Genomic DNA, 26,455 nt, shown 5'->3' with positions numbered 1-26,455 from the left:
ACAGAATACAATTTGAATGAATGAAGGTTTCCTTTTGTATTTTAAAACATTTTTACAGTTGATTGTTCAAATATTGGCTTTTTGTAAAAATATTATCGTGTTAAATTTAGACTGTTTGTAGTGCAATATCAATTTTGCTGCTTGGGCAGTTTTAATTACTACCTTAAAAAAAAAAAAAGACAGACAAATGGCCAACAGACACAGGAAAAGATGCTCCATATTACTCATTATCAGGGAAATGCAAATCAAAACCACAATGAGATACCATCTCACACTGGTCAGAATGGCTAAAATTAACATGTCAGGAAACAACAAATGTTGAACTTCCAGCAACCCTCCTACACTGCTGTGGGAATGCAAACTGGTGCAGCCACTCTGGAAGACAGTTTAGAGCTTCCTCAAAAAGTTAAAAATAGAGCTACCCTATGACCCAGGAATTACACTGCTGGGTATTTACCCAAAGGATACAAATGTAGTGATCCGAAGGGACACCTGCACCCCAATGTTTATATCAGCAATGTCCACAAAAGCCAAACTATGGAAAGAGCTGTCTGTTGACAGATGAATGGATAAAGAAGATGTGGTGTATATATACAATGGGATATCACTCAGCTATCCAAAAACAAACAAAGAGAAATCTTACCATTTGCAACCACGTGGATGGAACTAGAGGGTATTATGCTAATCATAATAAGCCAATCAGAGAAAGACAATTACCATATGATTTGATTTCACTTATATGTGGAATTCAAGAAACAAAACAGAGGATCACAGGGGAAGGGAGGGAAAAATAAAATAAGATGAAATCAGAGAGGGAGACAAACCATAAGAGACCCTTAACCACAGGAAACAAACTGAGGGTTGCTGGAAGGGAGGTGGGTGGGGGATGGGGTAACTGGGTGATGGGCATTAATGAGGGCATGTGATGTAATGAGCACTGGGTGTTGTATGCAACTGATGAATCACTAAATTCTACCTCTGAAACTAATAATACACTATATGTTAATTAATTGAATTTAAATTTTAAAAATGGAAATAGTTTGCTTCTGTCTTCTGCCTCTTTTTTTTCCTGAGATATATGTAAATTTCTTCCAAACTTCAGTTATATCTACTAGCACAAAATGCAATAGACACATTGCAGGTGTGCAATCGGTCTGATTAACCTAGGAAGCAGAACTAGATTGTTCAGGTCATTTTTCCACCCCATTCTTGCCCCAGAACAAAAAAACAAAACAAAACAAAACAAAAACAACCAGACAAGCAAACAAGCATATATTCCTTTCTATTGACCCTGGCCTGTCTGATGTTCAGATTAACTGAGTAGCACCTGTCTAATCATTGCACATGTTCTCTGTAAATGACCCATTTGATAAACTAACCTTAAAACAATTACAAAGGGAAATGAAGAAATCAGGAAATGTTAAATATATTAAATCAAGGCTTGCTTTACTGTTATCTTCCAATAAGCCCAAACTTTCCGTTCTTCTTTCCTTTGCTCTTTTTTTAAATTGGGGTATAATCAACATATAATATTATATTCGTTTCAATGTATAGCATAATAATGTGGTATTTGTATATGTTGCAAAGTTATCACAATAAGTCTAGTTAATAATATCCATCATCACACAGTTACAATTTTTTTTCTTGTGATGAGAATTTTTTTTTTTTTTAAGATTTTATTTAGTTATTTGACAGACACAGCAAGAGAGGGAATACAAGCAGGAGGAGTGGGAGAGGGAGAAGCAGGCTTCCCGCGGAGCAGGGAGCCCGATGTGGGACTTGATCCCAGGACCCCGGGATCACAACCTGAGCTGAAGGCAGATGCTTAACGACTATATCTCAGGAATTTAAATTCAAGCCCAGGCGCCCCTTGTGATGAGAATTTTTAAGATCTCCTCTTTTTAAGCAACTTTCAAATATAGAATACAGTATTCCTAACTATAGTCACCATGTTATACATTACATTCCCATAACTTACTTATTTTATACTGGAAGCTTGTGACTTCTGACCCCCTTCATGCACTTCAGCCACACCCACCCCCCACCTCTGACAACCACCAATCTGTTCTAGGTATCCATGAGTTCCACCAAACTTCCCTTTTTTGATATCAGCTTTATCTGGGGCAGAAAGCCATCATGATTGCCTATCTCTGAATAATTCTGAATAGGTTGTCAAGAGAATAAAATGTTCAGAATGGACCACGCCTTCAATAATTTCCACAAATTTGCAATTTTTCAGGTAAAGCTATACTTTGTGTCCAAATAAATTCACTTTTCTCTTCATCGATTAAGAGCTGCTTCTTTGTTCTAATACTTGGAGCTTTTGGGCTGGGAATCTATACTTTTTAGAACTCAGTACAATATGGGCACTTTCATGATTTTTAACTGTTCTTTGACCCTTGAAGTACATTACTATTCTAGATGTAGGCTTACTCATGGTGGGCTTTGTCCTCAAATTAGGATAATTTATATTTCATCTCCTACATTCCTTTAGATGTCAGGAGGAATGTTTTCCAAATGCAAATACGCCTTGCATATTGGAGCCCATATGCAGACCACCCACAGAGACTCACAAAAGGAAAAACTGCCTACAAATTCACAGCCAGGCCTTCCTCTAGAAATTTTAGTAAAAGGCGAAAGATATGTCTAAAGAGAAACTAGAGTATTTCAGAGTTGTAATTTTGTGTGATTTGTAAATTACAGAATTGATCTGATTTTTTTCTATTAATGTCTTTTCTCACTAAGTTATACTCTCTAGCTTTAGCCGGGCTCCTGAGGGCGCAGACCCTGAGAAGGAGACAGTGGGGCTGGGGCAGGAGGTTTAGTTAGCAAATGGTTTTGGGTGATAGGTCCCACGGATCACCGTCCATGGAAAGAAAGGGAAGAAGTGGAGATCAGACAGAGGAATTGGCTTGTAATATAGTCTCAACCAAATTCTCAGGTGACCCCATGAGAAACCCCGAAGCTGAATGGCCCTTTAGAATTGTCCCAAATTAGAGCAGAAGGGTCAGATCTTTGTTGGCCCGTCACTGATTCAGCCTGCCAAAAGAAGGGGATGTGACCACCCTTGAATGAAGTGACTCATTTCACCCTCTAAATGACTTGCCAGGGCTGACAGCCGAGGCCACGGATGCGTGACTTATATAGTCAGTTACACAGGGATCCATGCTTACAAAGGCCTCACCCTTAGTTTAATACTCTGCTGCCTCTGTCTTAAAATTCTTCATTTAATTGCCAATTAATCATTCTTTCTTTTGTTAACTTTTTCCAAAACGTCATTTGAGCTTAGCAGTAACAGTCAATTCTATTGTCCTTACTGTTTCACTTCATATTTCTCAACTGTCTGATACATCGTGCCCACCACAGGTATCCTATCCCAGTTCAGTACTGGTCAAGCTGTTAACAGTGCACCGTCATGTTGCGTGCAAGGGGACATCTGTGTCCCGACTACCACCAGTGGGGGAGGGTGGTTGTCTTATCTGGTAAGCCAAGTGGCAGAAGAACCAGCTCCCAAATCCAGTCCTAATATCTGCTTTCTTGTATCACTTCTGGTACAAGTGTCATAGGTTGGGTTCCCTGGAAAGCAGATTCTGGGATAGAGACTGGTAGGTAGGCCGTTTATTAGGGAGTGCTCTTGGGATTGCCACATGTGGAAGGAAAGGAAGCTCCACTGGGCAGAGGGAGAATATGGGCTATGATGTAATCTCAAGAAGGCCTCAGCTGACCCTGGGGGGATGGGACCTCTGAAGCTGGATGGCCTTTCGGATTGTCCCCACATGGACAAGGGGACCACACTGAATGCAAATGCAGGCTGCTGGGAAGGGAGTGTGACACTGGGTGAGGTGATTCTCTGAATCAGAGATCTGACAGCTGAGGGGGGTGTGCCAGCAGCGCTCCCCGGGCAGGCGAAACAAGCCCAGTACTGGAGAGGAAACTGTGGGGTGGACCACAGCACTCCCTGAGAGCAGGGGAGGGGGTCTTTCTCACATAATGTGATGTTGGTCCATACTGTATCCCAGAAGCCTGTTAGAGCACTGGGCACATCCGTGTTCACCATTTATTGAATTCATGTTATCATCATATTGGGCTGTTGCTATCTTTATCATTTATTTATCACTTGATGCCTATCACAGGTTAGAGCTGATGCCACAGGATGGTTGTGGCAGAATTGCCTGTTCAAAGCCTATTTGGAAAATTCACCTCATGTGGTTCACAGGTAAGACCGATTTGATAGGTCAAAAGCCTTAACAAAGGGGTGAACGAAATGCTATTAAAGATCACCTGCTGGTGTACCTAACACCCTAGAAAGTTCCAACAGAGGTGACATTTGAAGAGTATCTTTAAAAATGCATGTTTCCGGGGCGCCTGGGTGGCTCGGTCGGTTGAGTCTGCCTTCAGCTCAGGTCATGATCCCAGGGTCCTGGGATCAAGTCCCGCATCGGGCTCCTTGCTCCACTGGGAGTCTGCTTCTTCCCCTCCTTCCCACTTGTGCTAGCTCTGTCTCTCTCAAATAAATAAATATTAAAAAAAAATAAAAATGCATGTTTCCTCCAGGGCCAGAAGCAGGGAAAACCTAGACAGCAGGAAGAGTAGGACTTCTGGGCAACTTAGACTCAGATGCTCATTTCATCAGTACTGTTTAGAACTGAATTATATTGTCCTTTTCCCCACTTGGATCTCTTCTTCTTCCAATGCCTTATGAATTCTTTCCTCAAAGTATCCTTTCTGAAGTCAGCATTTTACTGTGCAGAAGTCTGTCATCTCTAGAGCTCACTGTGCCCTTTCTATATTCCCCAGCATTCCTAAAAACCTAAGATCGGTCCAGTGACCTACGAGCTCCTGTTTATGCCTAAACTTTGTTTCAAGTCTGTGTAGTCCTTAACCTCATCAAAAATAGTGCCTAAAATTCCATGATTTAATTGACATATACACCTGATAATGTGAAACTACGTGCTCTTTAGAAGTTACATGCATTGGTTTTCCTTTATGATGTTGTTTTATTCTTCTCAAATGATTCCACTCAGGTATGATTTTTTTTCCAGACAGAAAAATACTTGTCATATACTTCTGCTGGATTAACCCTTGAGATTGTCAAAACCTGCCTTTATCATTTAGAGCTCTCTTGCTCTCTGAAGCTTTCCCTGCGTTCTGAAAACAGGCCTGAGACTTCCATCTAATCTACAAGAGTAGCCGTATCCACTGGTGCTGGCAGAGAGACCACTGATGATAGATGGAAACATAAAAGGCAAAATTAAAATTTGCTCCTGAGGCTGATCTAACCTTTCAATCACTCATTGCTTTGCTTGAAACACTCTTGTAACCGAATCGAGTGCACTGGGAAGTTTTGTTTTTGTAATTTTACTAATGCTTTTTCAACTGCTAACTCCTATATGAGTGGTTATGTCAAAGAAACAGACAATGTTGCATTTGTTTGGAGAAAATACGGAAGGGACTCATCACATATACATATTTGTACGTTTTTGCTTAGACCATGGATGTTTTTTCAACTTTGACTTTCAGAAGTAGACTAGATATAGGTAGTAAGTAACAGAGCATCCACATCATGTCACTCCCAAGAATGGCTACAAAGAAGGGGCCATGGTCCGGTCAGTAATGCTTTAATAAAACGAGTGGAACCTGTTACAACAACAGCTCTTTATTACATGGATTCAAATGCACAGCAGACCAATCATGTTCCCTGAAATTCAATAATCACATTCAATAAACGCCTCTTAGCGTGTTCCTTCCAACTCTAAAGGGCTTCCTTCGAATTCCCTGTACAAAGCCTTGCGCAAAGAAGAGGTTAAGCACCAGTAAGAACGACTGTTGCTAGCAGTTTTGTTTCTTCAACATCTTCATCTTCATAATCATCATCAACAACAAACATGCAGTTTCTTCCCTGTATGTACATGGCATTGTAACCTGGGTGCTACACTCTGCTTATGGTACAAAGTTTATAAATACAATATACCAATACAAAGTTGAAGCCATTAAAAAGAGCTTAATAACTACTAGGAGATCATTAAACCTGGAGTGTTGATGGAATCTATGAAGAGATTTAGAAACAACACACAAACTCAAACGTAGTAAACGTTTTACTTGGGAAGGGGCGAAGGGGCATTTCTTATGTGCTACCGAGGGCTTCCGGGGTCGCTTCCGGCTCATTTTCTTTCCGCTATTATCTTTAGATACTGCAGAGCGTTGTGAGCTGCCTCACTCTGCGCATTGCCGCAGGAGATCCCGGAGCCGTGACAGACTGTGATGGGACTGGTGGAGAGTTCGGCCAGACACTGATACTGGCCATTGGCGCTCAGTTCTTCTGTAATGACACGTTCAAACATGCGAGTTAATGCCAAGTGTACAGAAAGCAGATCCTTCGTGAAAACAAGTTTTTACTACGGTCTTCCTTCCTACAGTCTTCACTACAGTATAAATCTATGGTATACTACTCCACTTCCTCATCATCTTTATCATTCTTCTCCAAACAAAAACCAAAACACAACTGCTCAGCGCTAGTGGTTCTCAAACACAGCTGTGCTTCCTAACACCTGAGGGAACTTAAATGCAGGTGCCTTGGCCTCACTCCAGCTTGCTCAGTCAGAAACGCAGGGTTCGGGGTGGGAGTAGCCAGATTCTTACATTTTCTTTTTAAAGCTCCCAAGGCCATTCTAATGTGGCTAGTTGAGCAGCGTTCGCAAATTGAACCGTAGCCAACTTTTTTTAGAGGGAAAAAGACCATTGGCTAGAGCACTGGAGAGACGGTGTTTTTCACTATGGAGTCTAGGGTTACTGTCAGGAGACGTGTGAACCAGGAAATACATGGCTCAGGGCAAGACCTCTCTTTTGCCTTCATGTTCTTTCATTCTACATCTGTGCAGATAGTCTAGTTCCATGTTGTATATACGGTACCTAAGCTCAGGAAACAAATGTTCTTCTCATCAACTGGTGAATCACTGTCACTAAAGATGGTTAGATGACACAAGGGAAAGAAGTAGAAACAGATGAGTTACAATTTGTTAAAAGTGGCCACGATTCAATGTTATTCTGCTAGAGTCAATATAATAGGAAACCTCCAGATACAGTGGAGGTGTTTTAATGTGTGAAGAGGCTTTCTAGTTCTATCATCGAGCTTCTTTTTTTTTTTTCCTTTTAAATTGAGGTAAAATTCATATAACATAATCTTAACCATATTAAAGTCAACTATTCAGTAATATTTCGTACATTCACAATGTTGGGCAACTGCCATCTCTATCTAGTTACAAAACATTCTCATCATTTCATTTTCCCAAGAAGAAACACCATACACATCAAGAAGTTGCTCCCCATCTCCCCTACCCCGAAGCCCCTCTGGCAACCACCAATCTATGGAGTAAATTATTCTGGATATTTCATTTAAATGATATATAATATGACCCTTTTGTGTCTTGCTTTTCACTTAGTATGTTTGTTTTTTTTTTTAAAGATTTTATTTATTCGAGAGAGAGAGAGAGAGACAGCGAGAGAGGGAACACAAGCAGGGGGAGTCGGAGAGGGAGAAGCAGGCTTCCCGCCGAGCAGAGAGCCCGATGTGGGGCTCGATCCCAGGACCCTGGGATCACGACCCGAGCCGAAGGCAGCTGATTAACGCCTGAGCCACCCAGGTGCCCCTTCACTTAGTATGTTTCTGAGGTTAATCCATGTCGTAGCATGTATCAGAACTTCATTTCTTTTCATGGCTGAATATTTAATTGCACATATATACCACAACTGACTTAACCATTCATCCGCTGATGGACATTTGGGCTGTTTCCATCTTTTAGCTGTTGTGAATAGTACTACTGTGAACATGTGGGTATTTGTTTGAATTTTGAAGTTTATTATTATTTAACAATTGAAGTTTACAATTGTTTTGGGGATATACCTGGTGGTAGAGTTGCTAGGTCATACGGTAACTCATTTGAGGAGCTGCAAAACTCCTGTTTTCCACAGCGGCTGAACCATTTTATATTCCACCAGCAGTGTGGGAGGGCTACAACTTCTCTACATCTTTGCCAACATTTGTTATCTTCTATTTTCTTCTTCACAGTAATCCCAGTGGGTATGAATTGGTACTTCACTGTGGTTTTGATTTGCATTTCCCTGATGACTAAGAATAGTGAGCATCTGTTTGTGAGCTTGTCGGCCACTTGTATATCTTTTTGTTTTGGAGGATGTCTAGGTTCTTTTGAAGGTAACTGCATAGAAGTTAGCCAAATTAGCTGATTGTGGTTTTTAGACTGCTGTTCTATATTTAGAAGAACGACTTAGTTCTTAAAATTGGTAAGATGCATTTCAAAGGCATCATTAATTCATAATCTCAAAAGCCACCTCAAGTTTCCTTCTTTTCCCAGATTCAACCATCCATAGTCCTGTTCATGACATGGCTTATTCATCTGTGTCTTAAACACCTAAAAAAGTGTGGGTACTTAATAAATATTTACTGAATGAATGGTCTTCCATCAGCCACCTCTTCTGACCATGTGTCTGTACTAAATTCCTGGTTCGGCATCATTCTCAGTATATTAAAACATTGTACTCGACTCATCATTCAATCCTAAAGTAGCAGAGAAAAATCAGAAATTCTTTAAACACCTACACACCAGAGCTGGCAGCTCCTTCAAGCTGGGTCCCCACAGCCCACTGAGGATGGAACAAAGGATATCAAATTCTTCACAAATTACACTGATGTTAAATCAAGACACCACACACTTGTGTGCACGTGCACACACCACACACACACATGCATGCATGCATGCACATCAGCTTTAAAAAGCAAATTAAAATCCAAAGTGACTTGCTTTCTATTCCATCCACATTTGTCTACCTAAATGACTAAGGGCTAGAGGAAATATAGACGAGGAGAGCTGGGATGGAATAAAGCTATAAAGTACTTGTCCCCACTGATCTCCTTCAATTGGCAAACAGTGACAAAGTGGAGAGAAGGGGTTTGGCCCCCACAAACTTAGTGCTTGTTCTAGAAACGTGGCTGCCTTTTTATTTGTCAAGCTCTCCATCAGGGCTAGTTTAACAGACACTGTATCTGCAGGGACTCTTCCCCTGATTGGACTCTACCGCTAACCAGCTACATCATCTCAGGCAAGTTTCTGAACCTCTCTGTGCCTTCTTTTTCTTTCCTTACATGTAAGGATAATAGACCTAACTTCACAGGATTAGTTTGAGAATTCAGTGAGCTGAACTACATAATATCCTTAAAACAGGGCCTGGTCTATAGTCAAAACAATAAATATTAGCTGCTGTTTTTTATTATAACTATACAGATGTTAGCTATTATTATTTATAAGAATGGGACATATCAGTGATAAACAGAACTGCTCTGCTAATTTTATATATATAAATATATACGTGTGTGAGAGGTGTACACACCATTTCAGTATCCCTGGTCAGTGAAATAAACTGTAATACAGGCTTTGTTTCTGGAATACATTTTAAAAATAGGTTTTGAGATAAGCCAAAGAAAAAAAATCATACCTATATCCAAATATGTTATATTAAAACCTTGTTCCTTGGCGATTTCACTAAGCAGCTGGATGTAATCTGTATTTGGAATACTGAGGAGGCTCCTTTTCAGTAAGTTGATCTTTTCACCAGGAGAATTCCTCAAGGAATGCCAAGTACATCCTAAAGAATGTCCTACTACGTTTGTCTGAAAAACAGAGATGAAGATTAAGACTCGTAACTCAGACTGAGTTCTAATGCTATGATATAATTAAAAGTATTAGGCGCTCACATTTAATACTCTATAAAGCATGTTTAAATGAATACTATTTGGTTAACTTTCCCATTTTAAATGAGATAACACTAATAAGCACATATTTAACAAACACCGCGACGTCAGAGAAAAAAGAAGCATATGCACAAATATACTGGAAGTATTTAAAAATACTTTTGTATGGGACAAAGGTCTCTCAAATTTTCTGATGGCCACATTAAGATGTATAAGATATTTTTAAAAAGATGTAGAAGATATTTAAGAGCAGTATAAACAAACCTGCAAATAACTGAATCTGCCTAATGGAGCAATTTACAAATTAAAATATAAAATGATTTTATCTTTATGATTTCTTGTATTAAATACCAACCAATCACTCTGACAGCTGTGAAGCAGAAGACAAAGAAACTGTAGAAAAGGTGCAATGTACAAGTTAGGTTTGAGAAGAACAAGTTGTTCAAATGAATGGCAGGAGGTCATAAAGTTCTTACCAGACTTTTCCCAGAACCCAATAGAACTTTCTCTTTTGCCTCTTTTCTTTATTCTTCCCTATATCCTTCCCTTTCCACCTCTGTTCTTAGAATGCTTTACATTTCCATGTTAGTTTATTTTTCTCAAATTGCCTCATATATTATGTCAAAAAGCCCCACAAAAACAAAAAACAAAAAACAAACAACTGCCCTCTGAAGTAGGGCAACGTATCCATAGTCTTATTTATTGATGAGACTGATGGAGGTTAAGGGATTTTCAAAAAAGATCACAAGGATGGCCAGTATACAGAATTAATAATCTATAAAGTTTGCTAAATAGAATTTTGTATTCCTTGGTTGGAACTTTAAAAAAAATTTTGTTTTTTTTTAAAATTCTAATTCAGGGGGTGCCTGGGTGGATTAGTCGTTAAGTGTCTGCCTTTGGCTCAGGTCATGATCCCAGGGTCCTGGAATCGAGCCCCACATTGGGCTCCTTGCTCCGCGGGAAGCCTGCTTCTCCCTCTCCGACTCCCCCTGCTTGTGTTCCCTCTCTCGCTCTCTGTCAAATAAATAAATAAAATCTTTAAAAAATTATAATTCATCGATAGAGTAGTTTTAGTAAGAAATATATAATGAAGAATAGTCTCTTTTCCTTATCACTCCTTCCCAGAAGACGTTTCACTTCCAAAAGGTACTTACTGTTAAAACTATTTCTTCAATAACCTTCTATAATTCTAAATTCAAGCACACACACACATAATCTTTTTATTTTACTTTTTACTTCTATCTTCCTCCCTCCCTCCCTCCTTCTCTCTTTGTAGCTCCACACCCCATGTGGGGCTTGAACTCAGGACCCTGAGATCAAGAGTCATATATGCTCTACTGACGGAGCCAGCCAGGCGCCCCCATAATCTTCTTTTTAAACAAAAATGATAGCTTACTCTTCTGTATCTTATTTTCCTCATATCAACCCACATATAGGCACTATATTTATCTTACCAGTTTTCAATTATGGCTTTTGGGCTATTTCTGATTTCTTGGTTTTACTAACAATGTTACAGTAAAACTCTTTTGCACTTGGATGACTTTATCTGTAGAAAAATTTCTAGAAGTAGAACTGAGTCAAAGAGCATGTATGCTTTTAATTTTGAGAAAAGACTTCTGGACTGATTTCTAAACCAATTTATACTACCATCAACAGCCTAGGCGGGTGCTTGTTTTCTGATACCCTTGCCAACACCTGGGACTACCAAACCTAGTAGGTTTCATCAGTCTAAAAGGTGAAAATAGTATCTCTTTAATTTCCATGAGTGGAGCTGATCATTTTTTTTTAACCATTTGTATCTCTTTTTTATTGATGTGTGAGAGCTTTTTATGTGGTACTGAAAATAGTCCAATTACACACCTGTGTTAAAAATAATTTGTTTTAATTCTTAGTTTTATTTACAGATTTTTTTTGCTGTGTAATAGGTTTTATGGAGTCAAATTTATCACTTTCATTATGTCTTCTAGGTTTTAGGTTTTAAAAAGGTTTCCCCTATGCTAAGAATTTTAAAAAGGAAAGCTCTGCCGTGTTTTTTCATACTTGGTTTCAATTCTTATGTTCAAATTTTTGATCCATCTGAAATTTATTTTAAGGAGTAAGGGAGCAACCTAAATACGTCACACACACACAGATATATACATCCTCCCCTCCACCCCCCAACATAAATGTGGCTTTGTTTCTACATTATTTATTAAATAATCCATCCTTTTGCCCACTGATCTGAAGTCTCACTATTGTCATATACTCTGCTCCTATGTGGATTATTGTCTATACCTGGATTCTCTATTCTATCCTCCGTCTATTCCTGTAACCAATACATATTTCACTACTATAGATTTAGAGTAGGTTTTATTCTCTGGTAGGTATAATCCCACCTCCTGCACTCTTCCTTTTCAGTTTTCTTGGCTATTCTTGAGAGTTTATTTTTCCAGATAAACTTGGTAAAGATGTATTGAGATCCAAGATGAATTCTGGTAGATTTTGAGTGAGACTACATTATCTTTTTATATATTTTAAAATATTAAGTCTTCCTATTGAAAATAGGTAGTTTTACATTAATTCAATTTCTGTTAAATCCCTCAGCAGAGTTTTGAAATTTTTTCCACGTGGGTCTGCACATTTTAAGTTTATTCCCCAACACATTAGCCTCTTTTCTATTATTGAAAATGAGATCTTTTTCATTCCACCTCTTAATATTTGTAAACAGAAAAACTATTGGTTTTTTTTCCTAGTGTACTTTTCTAGGACAGATTTCTATTTTGCTATAAAATTATCAATGTTACCGAGCTTCATAAATTTTGTTAATATACCACCACAAAAAGTCAAAGAGTAAAGAATTATAAAAGCAACAATCCTGAGCCTCATTCCATCCCTACATTCAGTCCCCTTTCCAGAAGCAATTTTTAACTTTCTTCTCTAATTATTCTAGTGGTTACCTTCATAATCCTAAATATGAAAAAGCTATTGGTTTTATATATTAATTTTATGATCAGTTACCTTGATGAATTCTCTTATTCTAGCAGTTTTTCTTTTACAGGGCTTTACAGGGACACAGTCATATTATTTGTAGTTAATGATCATTTTTATCTCTTCTTTTTTAATTCTTGATTTAAATTCAATTTATTTAACACATAGTGTATTATTAGTTTCAAGGGTAGAATTTAGTGATTCATCCATTGTATATAACACCCAGTGCTCATTACATCAAGTGCCCTCCTTAATGCCCATCACCCAGTTACCCCATCCCCTCACCTACCTCCCCTCCAGCAACCCTGTTTCCTAGAATTAAGCATTTCTTATGGTTTGCCTCCCTATTTTCTTTTCTTTTTTTAAGATTTTATTTGTCAGAGGGAGAGAGCATATGGGCACGCCCATGAGCAAGGGGAATGGCAGGCAGAGGGAGAAGTAGGCTCCCGGCTGAGCAAGGAGCCCTATGCAGAACTCGATCCCAGGACCCTGGGATCATGACCTGAGCTGAAGGCAGACGCTTAACTGACTGAGCCACCCAGGAGTCCCCCACTCTATTTTCATCTGATTTTACTTTTCCTTCCCTTCCCCTCCCCTATGTTCATCTGTTCTGTTTCTCAGAACAACAGGGATATTTTAAAAGTGTTTATCAATGATTGCCAAATATCTTTTTGGCATCCATTGACTGTTTTTCTCCTTTGACCCATTAAGGTGATTAATTATAGTAACAGATTTACAGAACCTATCCTTGCATTCCTGAAATGCAACAGATATATCCTTGCATTCCTGAAATAAGCCCAACTTGTCTACGGTATATTATTCTTTTACTGTTGTACTAGATATTTTATTAAGGTGTTTCACTATAAGGGAGATTAATCCATAATTTTTTCCCTTGCGATTTGCTATTGTCAGGTTTTGGTGTTAGTGTTATGTTGGTTTTGAAAAATAAATTTAGAAGCCTGCCCTATGTATATATGTATTGCCTGGAAGAATTTAAATAGCACTGGAAATTACTTCTTCCTTGACGATTTAACAGAATTCACCTATGAAACCAGTTATAAACCTATTTGTGCTTTGTGATTTTGGTGTCATCTCTGATCCAATTTTAAAAGAAGTGAATGCAACGTTTTATGTTTTTCTATTAAAAAGGTAAAACCAAAATTATGTTACTTTATTTGTGTATAGTCTTTGATTTTTTTTTTTTCCTACAGAATGAGCCCTTATTTTATTATCATCAATTAGGACACGCTATAGTCCTCACTTCTCATTCCCCACCTAATAAATCCTCAGATGATGTACCATGAGATGTACCTATATATGAACATCATAATCTCAAATAATATGTCATGTATAGCTCAATCTCTTACGCTCTGTATTTGTTTGCCCAGCTGCCTACTCAGTATCTTTACTTAACATATTCTACAAACACTTCAGATTCAATATATCCTACCCACTGTAGATATTAACTCATTATCTTCTCCCCATCAAGTCCCACTCATCTTCTGTGTTCCCCATATTACTGAATGGTACCACCATCTACTCAGTTGCCAATCTAAAAATGTTTACTTTCTCCTTTTTCCTTACTCCCCACATCCAAATCAATTACCATGCCCTATTCACCCCAGCTTTCGAAATAATTTTTAAACTGACCATGTCGACGGCCACCATTATTTCTCATCCATTTTCTGTAACAACAGTCTACAGGTCTCTGAGTCTAAGACTCCTTCACTCCCCATAGGGCAGCCAGTCACTCCCTTCTAAACCTCTCCTTCCCAGATTAAAATTCTTTAGTGATTTTGCTCCACCCTCAGGATAAAGTTCAATCTCTCTGACTATAGTCGTCCCTTCCAGACTTAATCCCTCTTTGCCTTTCTGGCCTCATTGTCCAAGACACCCTCCTTCAACCCTATGCTCTGGCCACGCCAAACTATTTAGGGTTCCCAGATGACATATAATATTTTACTCTTGGTCTTTGTAGGTGCTCTTTTTTCTCTTTGGAATTCTTTTCCTCTGTTCTCATCCTGCAGGTCTTGGCTTAGATATTGCCTCCTCCAAGAAGTCTTCCTGAAATCCCCAGTCTTGGTTGGATCCTTCTGTGTTGCCGAGCCCTCTCTGAGAGCACCAGTCTGTCGGGTTCTTTTCTCTTTCGGGAGCCTACAAACTCCCCAGTGGCAGAGACTGTCTTATACATGCTATGCACACAACCTGGCGCAAGGTCTGGCACACAGTGTGAGCTCACGAATGTCTGCTGAGTGGGTATAGGAACGACTGCACTGTCAATGTGAAGGCAAAAATGGCACTCCTGGCTTATCCTCTTTAGGTTCCATCATGTGGTTCTGCATTTGAACGTGTCTCCCAAGCTCTCTTACCTGGTCACCCTTGTGACAGCTAAAATTGGGGTCGTGTACATCTGAACAGTGAAGAGATTTTTAAAAATTAAAACTCTCAAGTGTCTATATGACAAGGACTCTAGGGAAGCTTCCTAGAGCAAGAGATGCTTAATCACATTGTCATCATAGGTGTCTTGGTCATTACTCACTAAAGAAATGTGGTTCTCTGGAGAAATATTACTGAATTTGGCAAGAAATTTCTCAGCAGCGTTTCTCTTGGCTTGTTTTTTTGATGCCCCCTTTCCTAAATAAAAAAGAAAGAAATGGTAGGTTTAGAAAATAAATTAGTGTCCACAGAGAATAATCACATGTATAAAGTATGATTTTTTGATCAGAGAACAATTTCGTGATTTTTATATACTATTCTTTTGCTGATCTGACATCTTTGCTTATTGTGCTTCATACAACTATTAATTCTTTTTTTTTTTTTTAAAGATTTATTTATTTTAGAGAGCGGGAAAGAGAAAGCACGTGAGTGCAGTGGGGAGGAGCAGAGGGAGAGGGAGGGAGAGTCCCAAGCAGACTCCGTGCTGAGCTCAGAGACTGATGCAGGGCTCGATCTGACAGCCCTGAGATCACGACCCAAGCCGAAACCAAGAGTCGGGTGCTTAACCAGCTGCACACCCAGGTGCCCCGATACAACTATTAATTCTTACATTTATGGAGGCCTTTCTTTTCTTTGACATTTTATCTTTAATAGTTATACTTTCTGTTTTTAACAGGTATATTTCCCTATGCCTAGCTTTAATGAATCATTTTTGGTTTAATTCTGACCAAGTTTTCAAATTTATCAAGGTCCATTTGAATTACAGCTCTTATCTCTTGATGTCTACTTCTTGCTTACAATCTTCTATAAACTGACAACTATGTGGAATTTTTCTTTAACACGAATAAGAAGGGCACGGAGATACTGCAGTTGAAAGACACCATAAGTATCATCTACTTCCATGCTTTTCGTTTTACAGATTTAAAAACTGAGGCCTAGAGAGATTAAGTAATTTGCCTACCCTCGCAAATCAAGGTGCATCAAGAATGGACATGAGGTGGGGCGCCTGGCTGGCTTGGTCGGTTAAGCTCCTGCTTGCATCGGCTCAGGTCACGATCTCAGGGTCCTGGGATCGAGCCCCACGCTGGGCTCCTTGATCAATGGGGAGCCTGCTTCTCCCTCTGGCCGCCCCTCCCCCCCCGCCATGCGTGCTCGGTCTCTCTCAAATAAATAAATAAAATCTTTAAAAAAAGAATGGAAGCTGGGGTTCCTACTTCCAGTCCAGTGCTTTCTGCATTGGCCCGCACTGCCTCTCAGGGCAAACGGTTGCTTATTACTTGAAACAGGTATCTAACCAATTCCATTCCGTGCCATTTTAAGAATGATAGAAACATGATAGAGAAATTACAATACGGACCCTCACTTAGTACTCTATTAAGGGACTTTTTCCCCATCGTTTCTGGCCCTTACAACATGGAAGTTGCTATCTTTCAAAGGGAACATTTCTACTTTATTTTTATCTCATGCTATTTTTTTGCCTCCTAGTCTCTTATCATCTTGTTTTCAAATGTGATCTTCCTCTAGTCCTCCAATCTTCTAGAACAGCTGTTGAAACTTCCAAGAGATTTACTGCTTTTTTCTAAAATGATTTTTTTTTAAAGATCTTATTTATTTGACAGAGAGAGACACAGCGAGAGAGGGAACACAAGCAGGGGGAATGGGAGAGGGAGAAGCAGGCCTCCTGCGGAGCAAGGAGTCCGATGCGGGGCTCGATCCCAGGACCCTGGGATCATGACCTGAGCCAAAGGCAGACGCTTAAGGACTGAGCCACCCAGGCGTCCCTCTAAAATGATTTTTAAGTTACTAACACATCAATGCAGGCTATGTAAAGTCAATTATTTACTTCTTTCCGTTAACAGGCTTTTCCATGATTTTTAAAAATATCAAATTAAGAAGCATAAGTATTCTTAAGCCAAATACTTAAATTCAACTGCAGAAAGAGACAGTAGAATAGGAGTGTATCAATTTTTCTCCCCAGAAATATCTGAAAGGAAATCACAACAGAACTTTCTATGGTCATTTATCATCTGAAAATATTTCAAATGTCTTCAGTTGTATGAGAGTAAAAAGAAATAACTACCAGTTTCCATAAATGACTCTAGCCTACAAATTGTGGTATATTCTCTCTTATGCGCAGGTCCTCCCTCTTGGGAAAGGGTATATTCAGGAAGTCTCCAGCCATGATGAATAGCCAACTCCTAGAAAATCGAGATGAGGCTTTAGTAGTAATTTTTACTATGCAATGGCTTAATCACATAAATGACACCCTTTCATGATTTTTGATCCCATTTCCATTTATATGTTTGAAAAGAATAATGATCTTCTGCAATGGAAAAATGGGGGAAGGCCTTATATTCCCCATAAATATTCCTGCATTTTATATCTTGCAAGCCCACAATACCAAAACTGAAGCAGCTTACTGCTAGGATAGGAATGGTGTTCTTCCATTAAGCCATAGTGAGCAAATATCAAAGAGCTCAAAGAGAAAGAGGAGCTACTATGGCCCTCTTGGGGAACATCTATGGGTCTCACGGTCATCAGTTCCGAAAGCCTCTGCCTTAATTGCAGACTTCCTGCCCATAGCTGGCTAACTACTGCACTGGAACAAGAGCACATGAGCGAAGGCGGCTAACAGACTTGGACAAAGCTGAGGAAAGATCACGGGAGGAAAACTCAAGAAAAAGACAGCAAGAAAGGGACCAAAGGACGGGCTGGAGAACGGGGAGGGGAGCTGTCCAACAGAGCACATGGATAATCTGCAAGAAGGATATTCTGCATGCAGAAATTCAAAGCTGATTTTTTTTTTTTTTTGGTAGAATAAGCAAATAGACTACTTCCCCTTTCTTGAGGTAGGTTACCCGATTTGGGTTCTTTATAAAATCTTCTGTGTCAACAGAAGTAGAAAGAGGTTTGTCACAAGAGTGGCAAGAAATATTCTTAAAGTATAAAACACTCTACCCATGTGCACTGGGGTCCTGTTGATCTCAAATGAGAATTCCACAAACCAAAGGCAGATACTGTATATGGAAGAAAATCCAAAACGTAAATAAATAGGAAAATAATTTCAAGTTAGTGCTGTAATAGCTAATGATCATAACTGGGAAAACAAAATATTATACCATCTTATCTTTAAAATATTTATTCCTTGTTTCAGCCCTTATCATATTATCAATTTATGACATCTTTCTTCAATAGACATAATGTTATGTAAGGAAAAACCGTGTGACTTACCTGTAATGAACCAATAGGGTTAAGCTGGTTCTTTGGTTGCTTAGAAGGGTCAGGCATTAAGGGGTCAGGAACTGCAAAGCTAAACATTTTTTTAAAATGTTATAAAACAAAATAATTTTCCCCAAACTATTAAATAAATGACAAGCATTTCTTATTTAATCCTCTATGCCTCTGCTATTCTCCACAGAATAGCCTTCTACCCCACCTCTTCTTTGAGAATGTGATCTATCCCCTGTCCAAGGTCTAGCTCATACGCCACTTTCTCTAAGAAACCTATCCTGTTACGCTAATGGAACATAACTTCTCCCTCCTTTGAACCATTATTAACATTTAGGTTGACCCTTTCTTAAGCAAATTATTTTACTGTAAGTTATATACTCTTACAAATACATGTAATTTGTCCTTCCCTCACCACATTGCTCCTGCATTCAGATGTAAAATCCTTTTGATGACAGAGCCTATATATTACTTACCTCCGTAAGCCTTACAGGACTGTGCATATAATAGGTGCTCAATAAAAATGTATTTAAATAAAGCATACTACTGTTACAACCACACAAAAAGGGAAGCCTAATAATTAGGAAATTTAGCCCGGTAATGGGAATGATACAGATTATAAAGTTGTTTTTTCACTCAAATAACTATGGAAGACAAATCTGTCTGATCTACCATCTGCTCTAAACTAGAATCCTCCTCCTAAGATTTATATGCAATGTGGCGTCTATGATTAGGGAAAAAGAGAACAATGTCTCCTAACTAGTTTGAAATTACTCATTAGTTAGGTGATGAGTGTCTAGCACTGAGTAAAGCTACGTTCAAGGTTACTACCACCTAGGCGACTGAAGAGTCATTTCTTCCACGACCAAAGAGGTTCAGTTATTGCCACTTCTTCAGGTTGCTTTTCCACCTGCCAGAATGTCAAGCTTTACGGAGGCTGATGAGATAGGAATATTCACTTACAATGCTGCACGCTGAAGCTACCCAAATAATTGTGATGGAGATGTGAGAAAGCCTCTGTATTAAATCAGGCCACTTTAGACCTGATTGCAGCTTAGTAATTCCCATCTTATCTGTCAAGAAGCACAAATATATAGTAAAGTCTGTTAGCCTTTTGTGCTGACAAAGTGAAGTGCCCATGTGCAGAAAGGACACTCCGTATGCTCATTTCTACAAATACACTCAACACTTTGGGTTGACCTTTGGGCTGCACAGAAACAGCCTGGTCATCACTGGCGAGGGGAGAATCCAATACCTGCCATGCCCTTTGGCATGTCTACAAAGCCAGCATAAATCAGCTATAATGTAGGATCCCAGGGAATCAAGCACCATTTTGTGAGATTCAAAGCTTGTCAGTGCTTCATTCTAAACTACTCGAATGGTTTGGAAGGGCTAGAAAGGGGAGGAGCACTGCATGAGAACCTAAGTACGTGCTAGACCAAAAGTTTTGAAGCTGGAGAAAAACCTCTCCTAAATCCCCCCGGGCCTCTGCTGTCCACTCTGAGCAGGTACACCAGACTCTACTTGAGGACTAACTGAGTGCAGGGAAGAGGAGAACTTAAAAGGCTCAGCATGCTCCAGTGTGTCCATTAGAAACCAAAGGACATCACTCTAGGATACATGAGATGCTCCAGGACCAATACTCTCCAAAAGCACCTAAAGTGACAACCAATTTATTTTGGAAAAATCCCATCAAGACTTAACATCCCACTTAACATCTTGTATTTGGTATACATTCTATAATAAAGGAAATCTCTTTGTCTCCTTCCAAATTAGAATCTTCCAAAGAGTATTTTCCACTGATCTTTTTCCATTTCATAACTTATTTTATGTAGTGTAGAAATTATTACACTCTTAACACAGGAAGATATTTGCCAGAAAAACTGGGGTTTTCTACTGTTGCATCCCACTGAGGGGAAAAAAAGCCTAGTTCCTGAGAGCTTTCATTTAACAGTTAATTGCTGGAATGAATTTCTTAAGGATAAAGTTGTCTTTAACGGATGACAGGTTTTCACAAGGAAATAAAATTTTAGAGCTAGGTACTAACAACTGTTCACTTTGTTGCGTTTGTGAGCATGTTCAAACTTTCAATCTTACCTCAGCCATGATATTTTTGAGCTGCAGAATACAAAGAAATTTAGCTCACCAAATACTTGCATTGGCTTTCAAAATGTTTATGGCAGCCTCTGCAGCTCTATGTTTCGCCAGCTTCTTACTTGTACCTTCACCTGAATTAAGGTTAAGAAAGAAATGTCTTTATGTGTTGTGAAAATGTGAGGCTTGCGTAGACATTTGCATAATACAAAGTCACTACAGTTTATATATATACACAAAGTTAATAAAAATATATACTACATACTGTAACAAAATATTCCCATGAAATACATACATTAAAAACCCATAATTTTAAGTTTGATGTATCTAATTCTATGTATACCTATATTAAAAATCCTTGTGTATATTTATTACATAAAATGGTAATGAAGTAGACCATGTCATACTTTCTGGAAAAAAATGCAACTTAGTATTTTACTCTTCCTTATTCCTAGAGAGAGAGGAAATGCTATAGCAAGAAGTCTCCTCTAAGGGAGCCACTTATATCAACACTGTTTGACAGCAAAATGTGCACAATTTTATTCCAATAGCCCATCCTATACTGCATTAATCCCCTCTGTTTGGCTAAGCAGTCCTGGCTACATGTTGGGTACAGTGGGAGAAGGTTTATATAGGGAGTGTGAGAGATGATGTTATGTGTCTTCCATACAATCTATATCCCTTACCTAAGTAGCTAACAGGGTGGCAGGGGACAGGCCTGACTCATCACTGAAACTGCAGCCTAATTTCAGTAAGCCATCACACCTGTTAAATGGTAAATTCAATCTTTTGCTTTCTGAGTTCAAGCTAGGTGCTGAGAACCTTTCAAAAGTGGTACCAGAGTGCTGATATCCACTTCTCTGGTGTGGAGGAAAGGAACAGGATAATGGAATAAATTTCAACTGTAACCCTCAAATGTCAGGACATACAAACCATACACCTTTATCCACTAACCTAGGGATTTAGGGACACTGGGGAGTATGAAACAGAATCCCTGCCCTTAAAGAGCACACAGCCTAGTGCAGGATTTTGTCTGTAAAGAGGCATCTGAAATACAGTCACATGTGTTAGAACCAGCCTAAGTGCAGGCTGGAGGGGAAGCACACGAAAGGGGCAGCTCCCCTCCTCTTGGTAAGGATTCAGAAAGGTTTCAGGAAGGAAGAGATAACTGAATGAAGACATAAAAGACTAGTAAAAGCTAGTAAGGTGAAGAGAACTGGGGGTTAAGAAGAGCATTCTAGGCAAAGAAAAGAGCCCTTGCCAGGGCTCAGAGGCAACACCCAGCATGCTGCTCTCAAGAGCCCCAAGGAGCTGGGGAGGTAGGAGCTTAAGGAAACAATAAAAGGCTACAGGATTGGGAGAGTAGGGAGAGAGGTCCAAGAACAGTCTTCTATATTTGTGCTTCTCAAACTTTAATGTGCACAGGAATTGCCTGGGAATTTTGTTAAAATGCATATTCTAGTCCCGCAGGTCTGGCATGGGGCCTGATATTCCAGAGGGTTTGCATCAAGTGCCCAGGTGATAGTAATGCTGCTGCTGATCATGTTTCGAGAAGCACGGCCGTTAAGTCAGATCAAGAAATCTGTATTCAACCAGAGGGTGATGGGCAAACCACCGAACGGATTTGAAGAGCAAGAAGCACACGAACAGATCTGAATGCCAGGGTCATCCGGGGAATGGACAGCCCGAGACTAGAGGCTGAGAGAGCAGCAGCGAGACGACAGCTGCGGTCCAAGTGCGAGACATCGGCGGCCCAGACAGCAGCAGGGGGGACAGGGAAGCAGGCAGATGCCAGAGCTGCTTAAGAAGTAAGACTTGGTGGAAGAGTGGGCAAGAGGCAGAGGGAGAAGGAGGAGTCAGGAAAATGAAACCCAACTTCCTAGTGTGAGCCAATAGGTAATGGTGGTGCCTTTAGTGAGCTAGGGAATGCAGAGGGAACAGACTTGAGGGAAGAGAGATGGAGTCAGTCTGGGACAATGAGAGACTGAGGTGCCTTTGGGTCATCCAAGTGAAGATGCCAAGTAAGCACAGGTTGATAGACCGTTCCATAACCGGACCTGGGCTGAATGAAGACAGAGATTTCAGGATATTTGGCCTTTAGATAGCACTTGAAGCTGTGGAGGCACATAAACTTGCATAGGAAGACGGGGCAGTGTGAGGAGAGCAGGGGCCCAAGCAGAATGGTTAGTGGCCATAGGTTGTTAATCCCTGGCCCAAGACATATTGAAGGGAAAAGGACTATTTCTTTTCTTAAATTTTCACTGAAAATTTAAAAATAGACCTGTTAAAGGAGTAATGCAAAGATCCCGTGGTTCATTGTGAGGAGACTTCCAGCTAGCACCTACAATCCACCTGCCTCATCTAGATAAAAAAGTCTCAACATTTTCTTAAAGTCGTTTCAAAGAAAATAGTGGACTCCAGATTTTCAGGGACCTAAACGATTGATGCCTTTAGATTACCAGATGGTGCAACTCCAAACTTCCTGTTGAATTGTTTTCTTGGCATTCTTCCGATTTAAATTTAGTATTCATTATTTTTTGTTTGCAATTAAATAGATACATAAGCAAAATGCCTACATTTACAAATGGCAACTTTAGTTATCATTTGTTCAAGTTCACAGACCATAAGGGGAGTCTGAACTCTGAAACTTCATTGCTATGTGACTTTGGGCATGTTAACTGATAATTTCTCTGAACCTCTTTCCTCACGTATAAAAAAGGAGATGACATCTTACTAAAACTGGTACAGTGTCAGGAACTAGACGGTGCTATGAAATACGGTATTTGTGCCGCCTTCCTCATTTTGCTTGGATACAGAATCAAGTGTGGTACAATGGGCCCAAAGTGCCAGGTGAGTCCATACAAAGAGGGGAGAGGCTCAGAAAATTCTGGGCTCATGGCTCCTGGCATCGTCTATACTCTATGACACTATAAAACTTGTCAGCACCTACTGATCCAACTATGGTCGCTCCAAGAACCTTTCCTGCTTCTCCCTAATTCTTTAAAGAACCCTAGGAGGATCCTAGGGGATGTTTCTGAGCTTCTCTTGGTATCTGGAGAAGAGAAAATTAGGGAGAGAATCAGATGAAGTTGGAAAGTCCCCATGACCTGAGATGAGAGGTCTCCAGTTTCAAGAGCCTGCTCCTTACAGCTGTCCCTGGTAAAAAGGTCACTTTTCCGAACTGAAAAGCAATACCAAGGCTCGCCGGCCAACCCACATGATCATGGGGTTAACTGTGCATACAGACCTGTGCAGGTTATATCACCAACGGTTACTCTGAAGGTGAAAGTGGGTACGTGTATTTGCACATCCGATCTTTCACATTCATAAACCGGGATGTTCTTGGTCTTCATGCCGTATTCGTGTAATACCTGAATTGGTGTTTTCCCTGGCTTAGCTGTAATCATCTTCCCCAAACTGCAAAAACCAGAAAAAGGTGTGCTTTGCATGCCAAAGCGGGGAGGGAAGCAGAAGCATACAGAGGCTAGTTTTGACTGCCACCAACACTGATGCGGGAGGCGCCGAATCTCCCCTGCGGCCAGCGCCAGAGATGGCGAAGCGCCGCAGTCTCCCGGCCCCGCTGCGGCGGGCAACCGGCAGGGGGAAAGAGGGCTTTCGGGAGATAACTCGAAAGCGGGTAGGAGTCATTCCCTGTGGTCTCTCAGGACCAAGCCCACAGAACCCCTCTCCCGGGTAGCGGCGGCGCGCCACCTCCGCCCACCCCGCGCGCAGCCCGAGGCCGCAAGAGGGGCGGGGCCAGGCCGCAGACCCCAGCCCGCGCGCGGCCGAGAGGGCGGAGCCGAGTGCCCCCGGGTCCGCCCGCAGCCGCGGGGGCGAGAGCAACGGGAAGGGGCTTTACCCAGAATGCCGCTGGAAAGCAGGCTCCTCAGCCCCGCCTCTCGTGCCCACCGCTCCCGGCCCTGCCGGGCTCGGCCCCGACTATTCGGGCGCTGACCTGAAGGTCCCGCTGTCCTCGCGCTCCAGCGGCGGGGCTGCGGCGCGATGCCTGCTCTGGGACATAGCGAGAAGGGACGGCTTGGCGGCAGGCGGAAGAGTGGTGCGGAGCGATGTCCTCGCTCCCCGGGTCGGCCGGTCCCCAAGAGGAGCGCTCCAGCGCCGCCGCCGCCGCCTCCTCAACTCCCCCTTTCCTCCCGGCTTGCGTCCCTCTTGCGAAGGGGACGGGCGGAGGCGGAGTCTCGGTGCAGCAGTGCCGGCCACGCCCCCTCGCTGCCCGGGCTGCGGGGCATACTCCAAGCCGGGCCCCGCCTACCGGCTCGCTTGTCTCCTGGGCGCCCGGCCCCGCCCCTGCTTTCCAGACTCCGCCCCTTTCCCAGTCCCGGCTCCTCTGGCTCCCGCCGGTTCCCAGCCTTAGCCCGGCGGATTCCCAGCACTTACCCCCCACCACGGCCTTGGCGTGGCCGCAAGTTCTGCGTCCTTAAAAGGAGGCGGTTTCCGGCCCGGAGAGGCGGCGTGTTGGGAGGCAAACCTCACAGTGTGTGAGGCCTGAGGCTCAGCTTCTTTTTCGGTGGTGGAGCTGAGGGAGGTTAGGGATCGGGGCTGCGTCACTTTAAGAAAAAGATTTCAGGATTCTAAATGCAAAATTGCTACGGAACGTCCCTGGACCTGGCCCCGAAGCGGGACTCGCTGTATATCCGCCCTGGGGGGCTGCAGTGGGCTCTCCCGGTCTGCGCCCTGCTTTGAGGAGCTCGCAGGGATGTCCGGGGACCCCCCCCACCCCTGCCGCCGGGTGGTTTCCATTGTCTCTAGGCTTTGGTCGCGAGACGAACGCTGGGCTGGCGGATCTGAGCAGGGCCTGTTAGGTGTAACGAAGGCTTTTCTGTGGGCTCCAATTAAATGCTGTTTCTGTACACCTGTCTTGTTAGTCGTAATTGCGTTTGTCTGGGATGCACCACCTTAGGTGGGGATCAGACAGCGACGGTAGATGTGTCGCCTAGGGGTTTGTTAGCCACTTAGAGAAATGACTCCCTGTGCTTTCTCTGTGTTGTGGAAGATTGCACAGTGCTGTTCACACAAAGGGACGTTATTAAAAACTTTTTTTGGTTTTTGGGGTTTTCTTGATTACACGAGAGCCTTGGATACTGGCAAGCAAATGAAAACAGCTGAATCCTGAATCTAATCAAATTGATTTATATTATTTGAGGCTTCAATTAGCCTATTCTGTCTTCCTCCTACCACCCCCTCTGTATATGTATGTATCGCGATTACTACCTACTATTATGTTTTAATGAGTATCTTACTGTAAGTTCACATAGCCACTTTTTCAAAACATATTAACATCCACATAACTATGGCAATACAATATTTCAGCACTCAGATTTGTTTCTAAAATTTATTTTTTGCCCCGATATCTTAAAAACAAGCCCAAACGTGATATAGCTCTCTTTAAAGGTTGAGTAACTGAGGTAATAATGATGAAACAAAATAAATGCACTATTTCAAAGAGTTGTCTATGTGCCAGCTACAGAGTAAGAAACTCCTAAATCATAGTTTATATTTATATATGTGAGTATTATATAGTTATTTCTGCATTTATATTTGTAATATGGCTTTCATTTGTTATTTCATAAAAATCTGCATACAACTGCTTCTCTATATTCTGTGAATTTATATTTTATATTAATCACTTGGTTTTGTAGCATATAAGGAAAATGAATGAACTGTATACTCTAAGGATTCAAAATAGCACTTTACTGTTGTCACAATTGGCATGGTGAAGTTGTGAAGGAATTCCCTTTGGACTAGGTCCACTGTAGATGGGAGCCAGGGCTAATGTTAGTGCCTAAACTGCATTGTTCCCGTAGGACTATAGGTTTCCTCAAAACTGACAAACTACTATCAACAGTAACCCTCATCAAGGACATTGGTAGTATTTTAAACTCAGTAGTTTTCTGCATATGTTTTAGAGCTTATAGACTGCAATTCCAAATTGACTTGCTCTCAGGGTAT

General features: G+C 41.1%; 1 protein-coding gene across 4 annotated transcripts; it reads right to left on the bottom strand.

Moving 5' to 3' along the window:
* Positions 1-5,607: 5,607 nt before the first annotated feature.
* PRKRA (protein activator of interferon induced protein kinase EIF2AK2) lies at positions 5,608-24,684 on the bottom strand. Of its 4 annotated transcripts, XR_004299860.1 has the most exons (9): positions 24,444-24,684; positions 23,736-23,905; positions 20,541-20,622; positions 18,398-18,476; positions 17,247-17,364; positions 15,270-15,364; positions 9,508-9,682; positions 8,460-8,572; positions 6,265-6,319 (listed from the first exon to the last, which is right to left on the bottom strand). XR_004299860.1 is itself a non-coding variant. In XM_032407296.1 (8 exons), the coding sequence occupies exons 1-8, from the start codon at positions 24,506-24,508 to the stop codon at positions 6,162-6,164; spliced, it is 942 nt and encodes a 313-aa protein (XP_032263187.1). In that variant the 5' UTR covers positions 24,509-24,684; the 3' UTR covers positions 5,608-6,161. The 4 variants fall into 4 exon arrangements, 3 of the variants coding, with proteins under 3 accessions (XP_032263187.1, XP_032263198.1, XP_032263206.1); XM_032407296.1 differs by lacking the exon at positions 8,460-8,572 and having other exon boundaries at positions 5,608-6,319; XM_032407307.1 differs by lacking the exons at positions 8,460-8,572; positions 24,444-24,684 and adding an exon at positions 24,348-24,437 and having other exon boundaries at positions 5,608-6,319.
* Between the last annotated feature and the right edge of the window lie 1,771 nt (positions 24,685-26,455).

This window comes from Phoca vitulina, unplaced genomic scaffold (genome assembly GCF_004348235.1).
Source record: "Phoca vitulina isolate PV1807 unplaced genomic scaffold, GSC_HSeal_1.0 scaffold1, whole genome shotgun sequence".
NCBI lineage: Eukaryota > Metazoa > Chordata > Mammalia > Carnivora > Phocidae > Phoca > Phoca vitulina.
Note: the sequence above shows the minus strand (reverse complement) of the source record. Positions and strands in the feature narration are given on the sequence as shown.

Excerpts from the sequence above, each read along its gene's own strand:
- PRKRA (XM_032407296.1), bottom strand. The coding sequence starts at position 24,508 with ATGTCCCAGAGCAGGCATCGCGCCGCAGCCCCGCCGCTGGAGCGCGAG. Across the intron at positions 18,477-20,540 it reads AAAGCCAATGCAAGTATTTG|CTTTGCAGTTCCTGACCCCT; the intron begins GTGAGCTAAATT and ends AAAAATGTTTAG. Across the intron at positions 9,683-15,269 it reads CAGAGAACCACATTTCTTTA|ACAAACGTAGTAGGACATTC; the intron begins GTGAGTAATGAC and ends TCTGTTTTTCAG.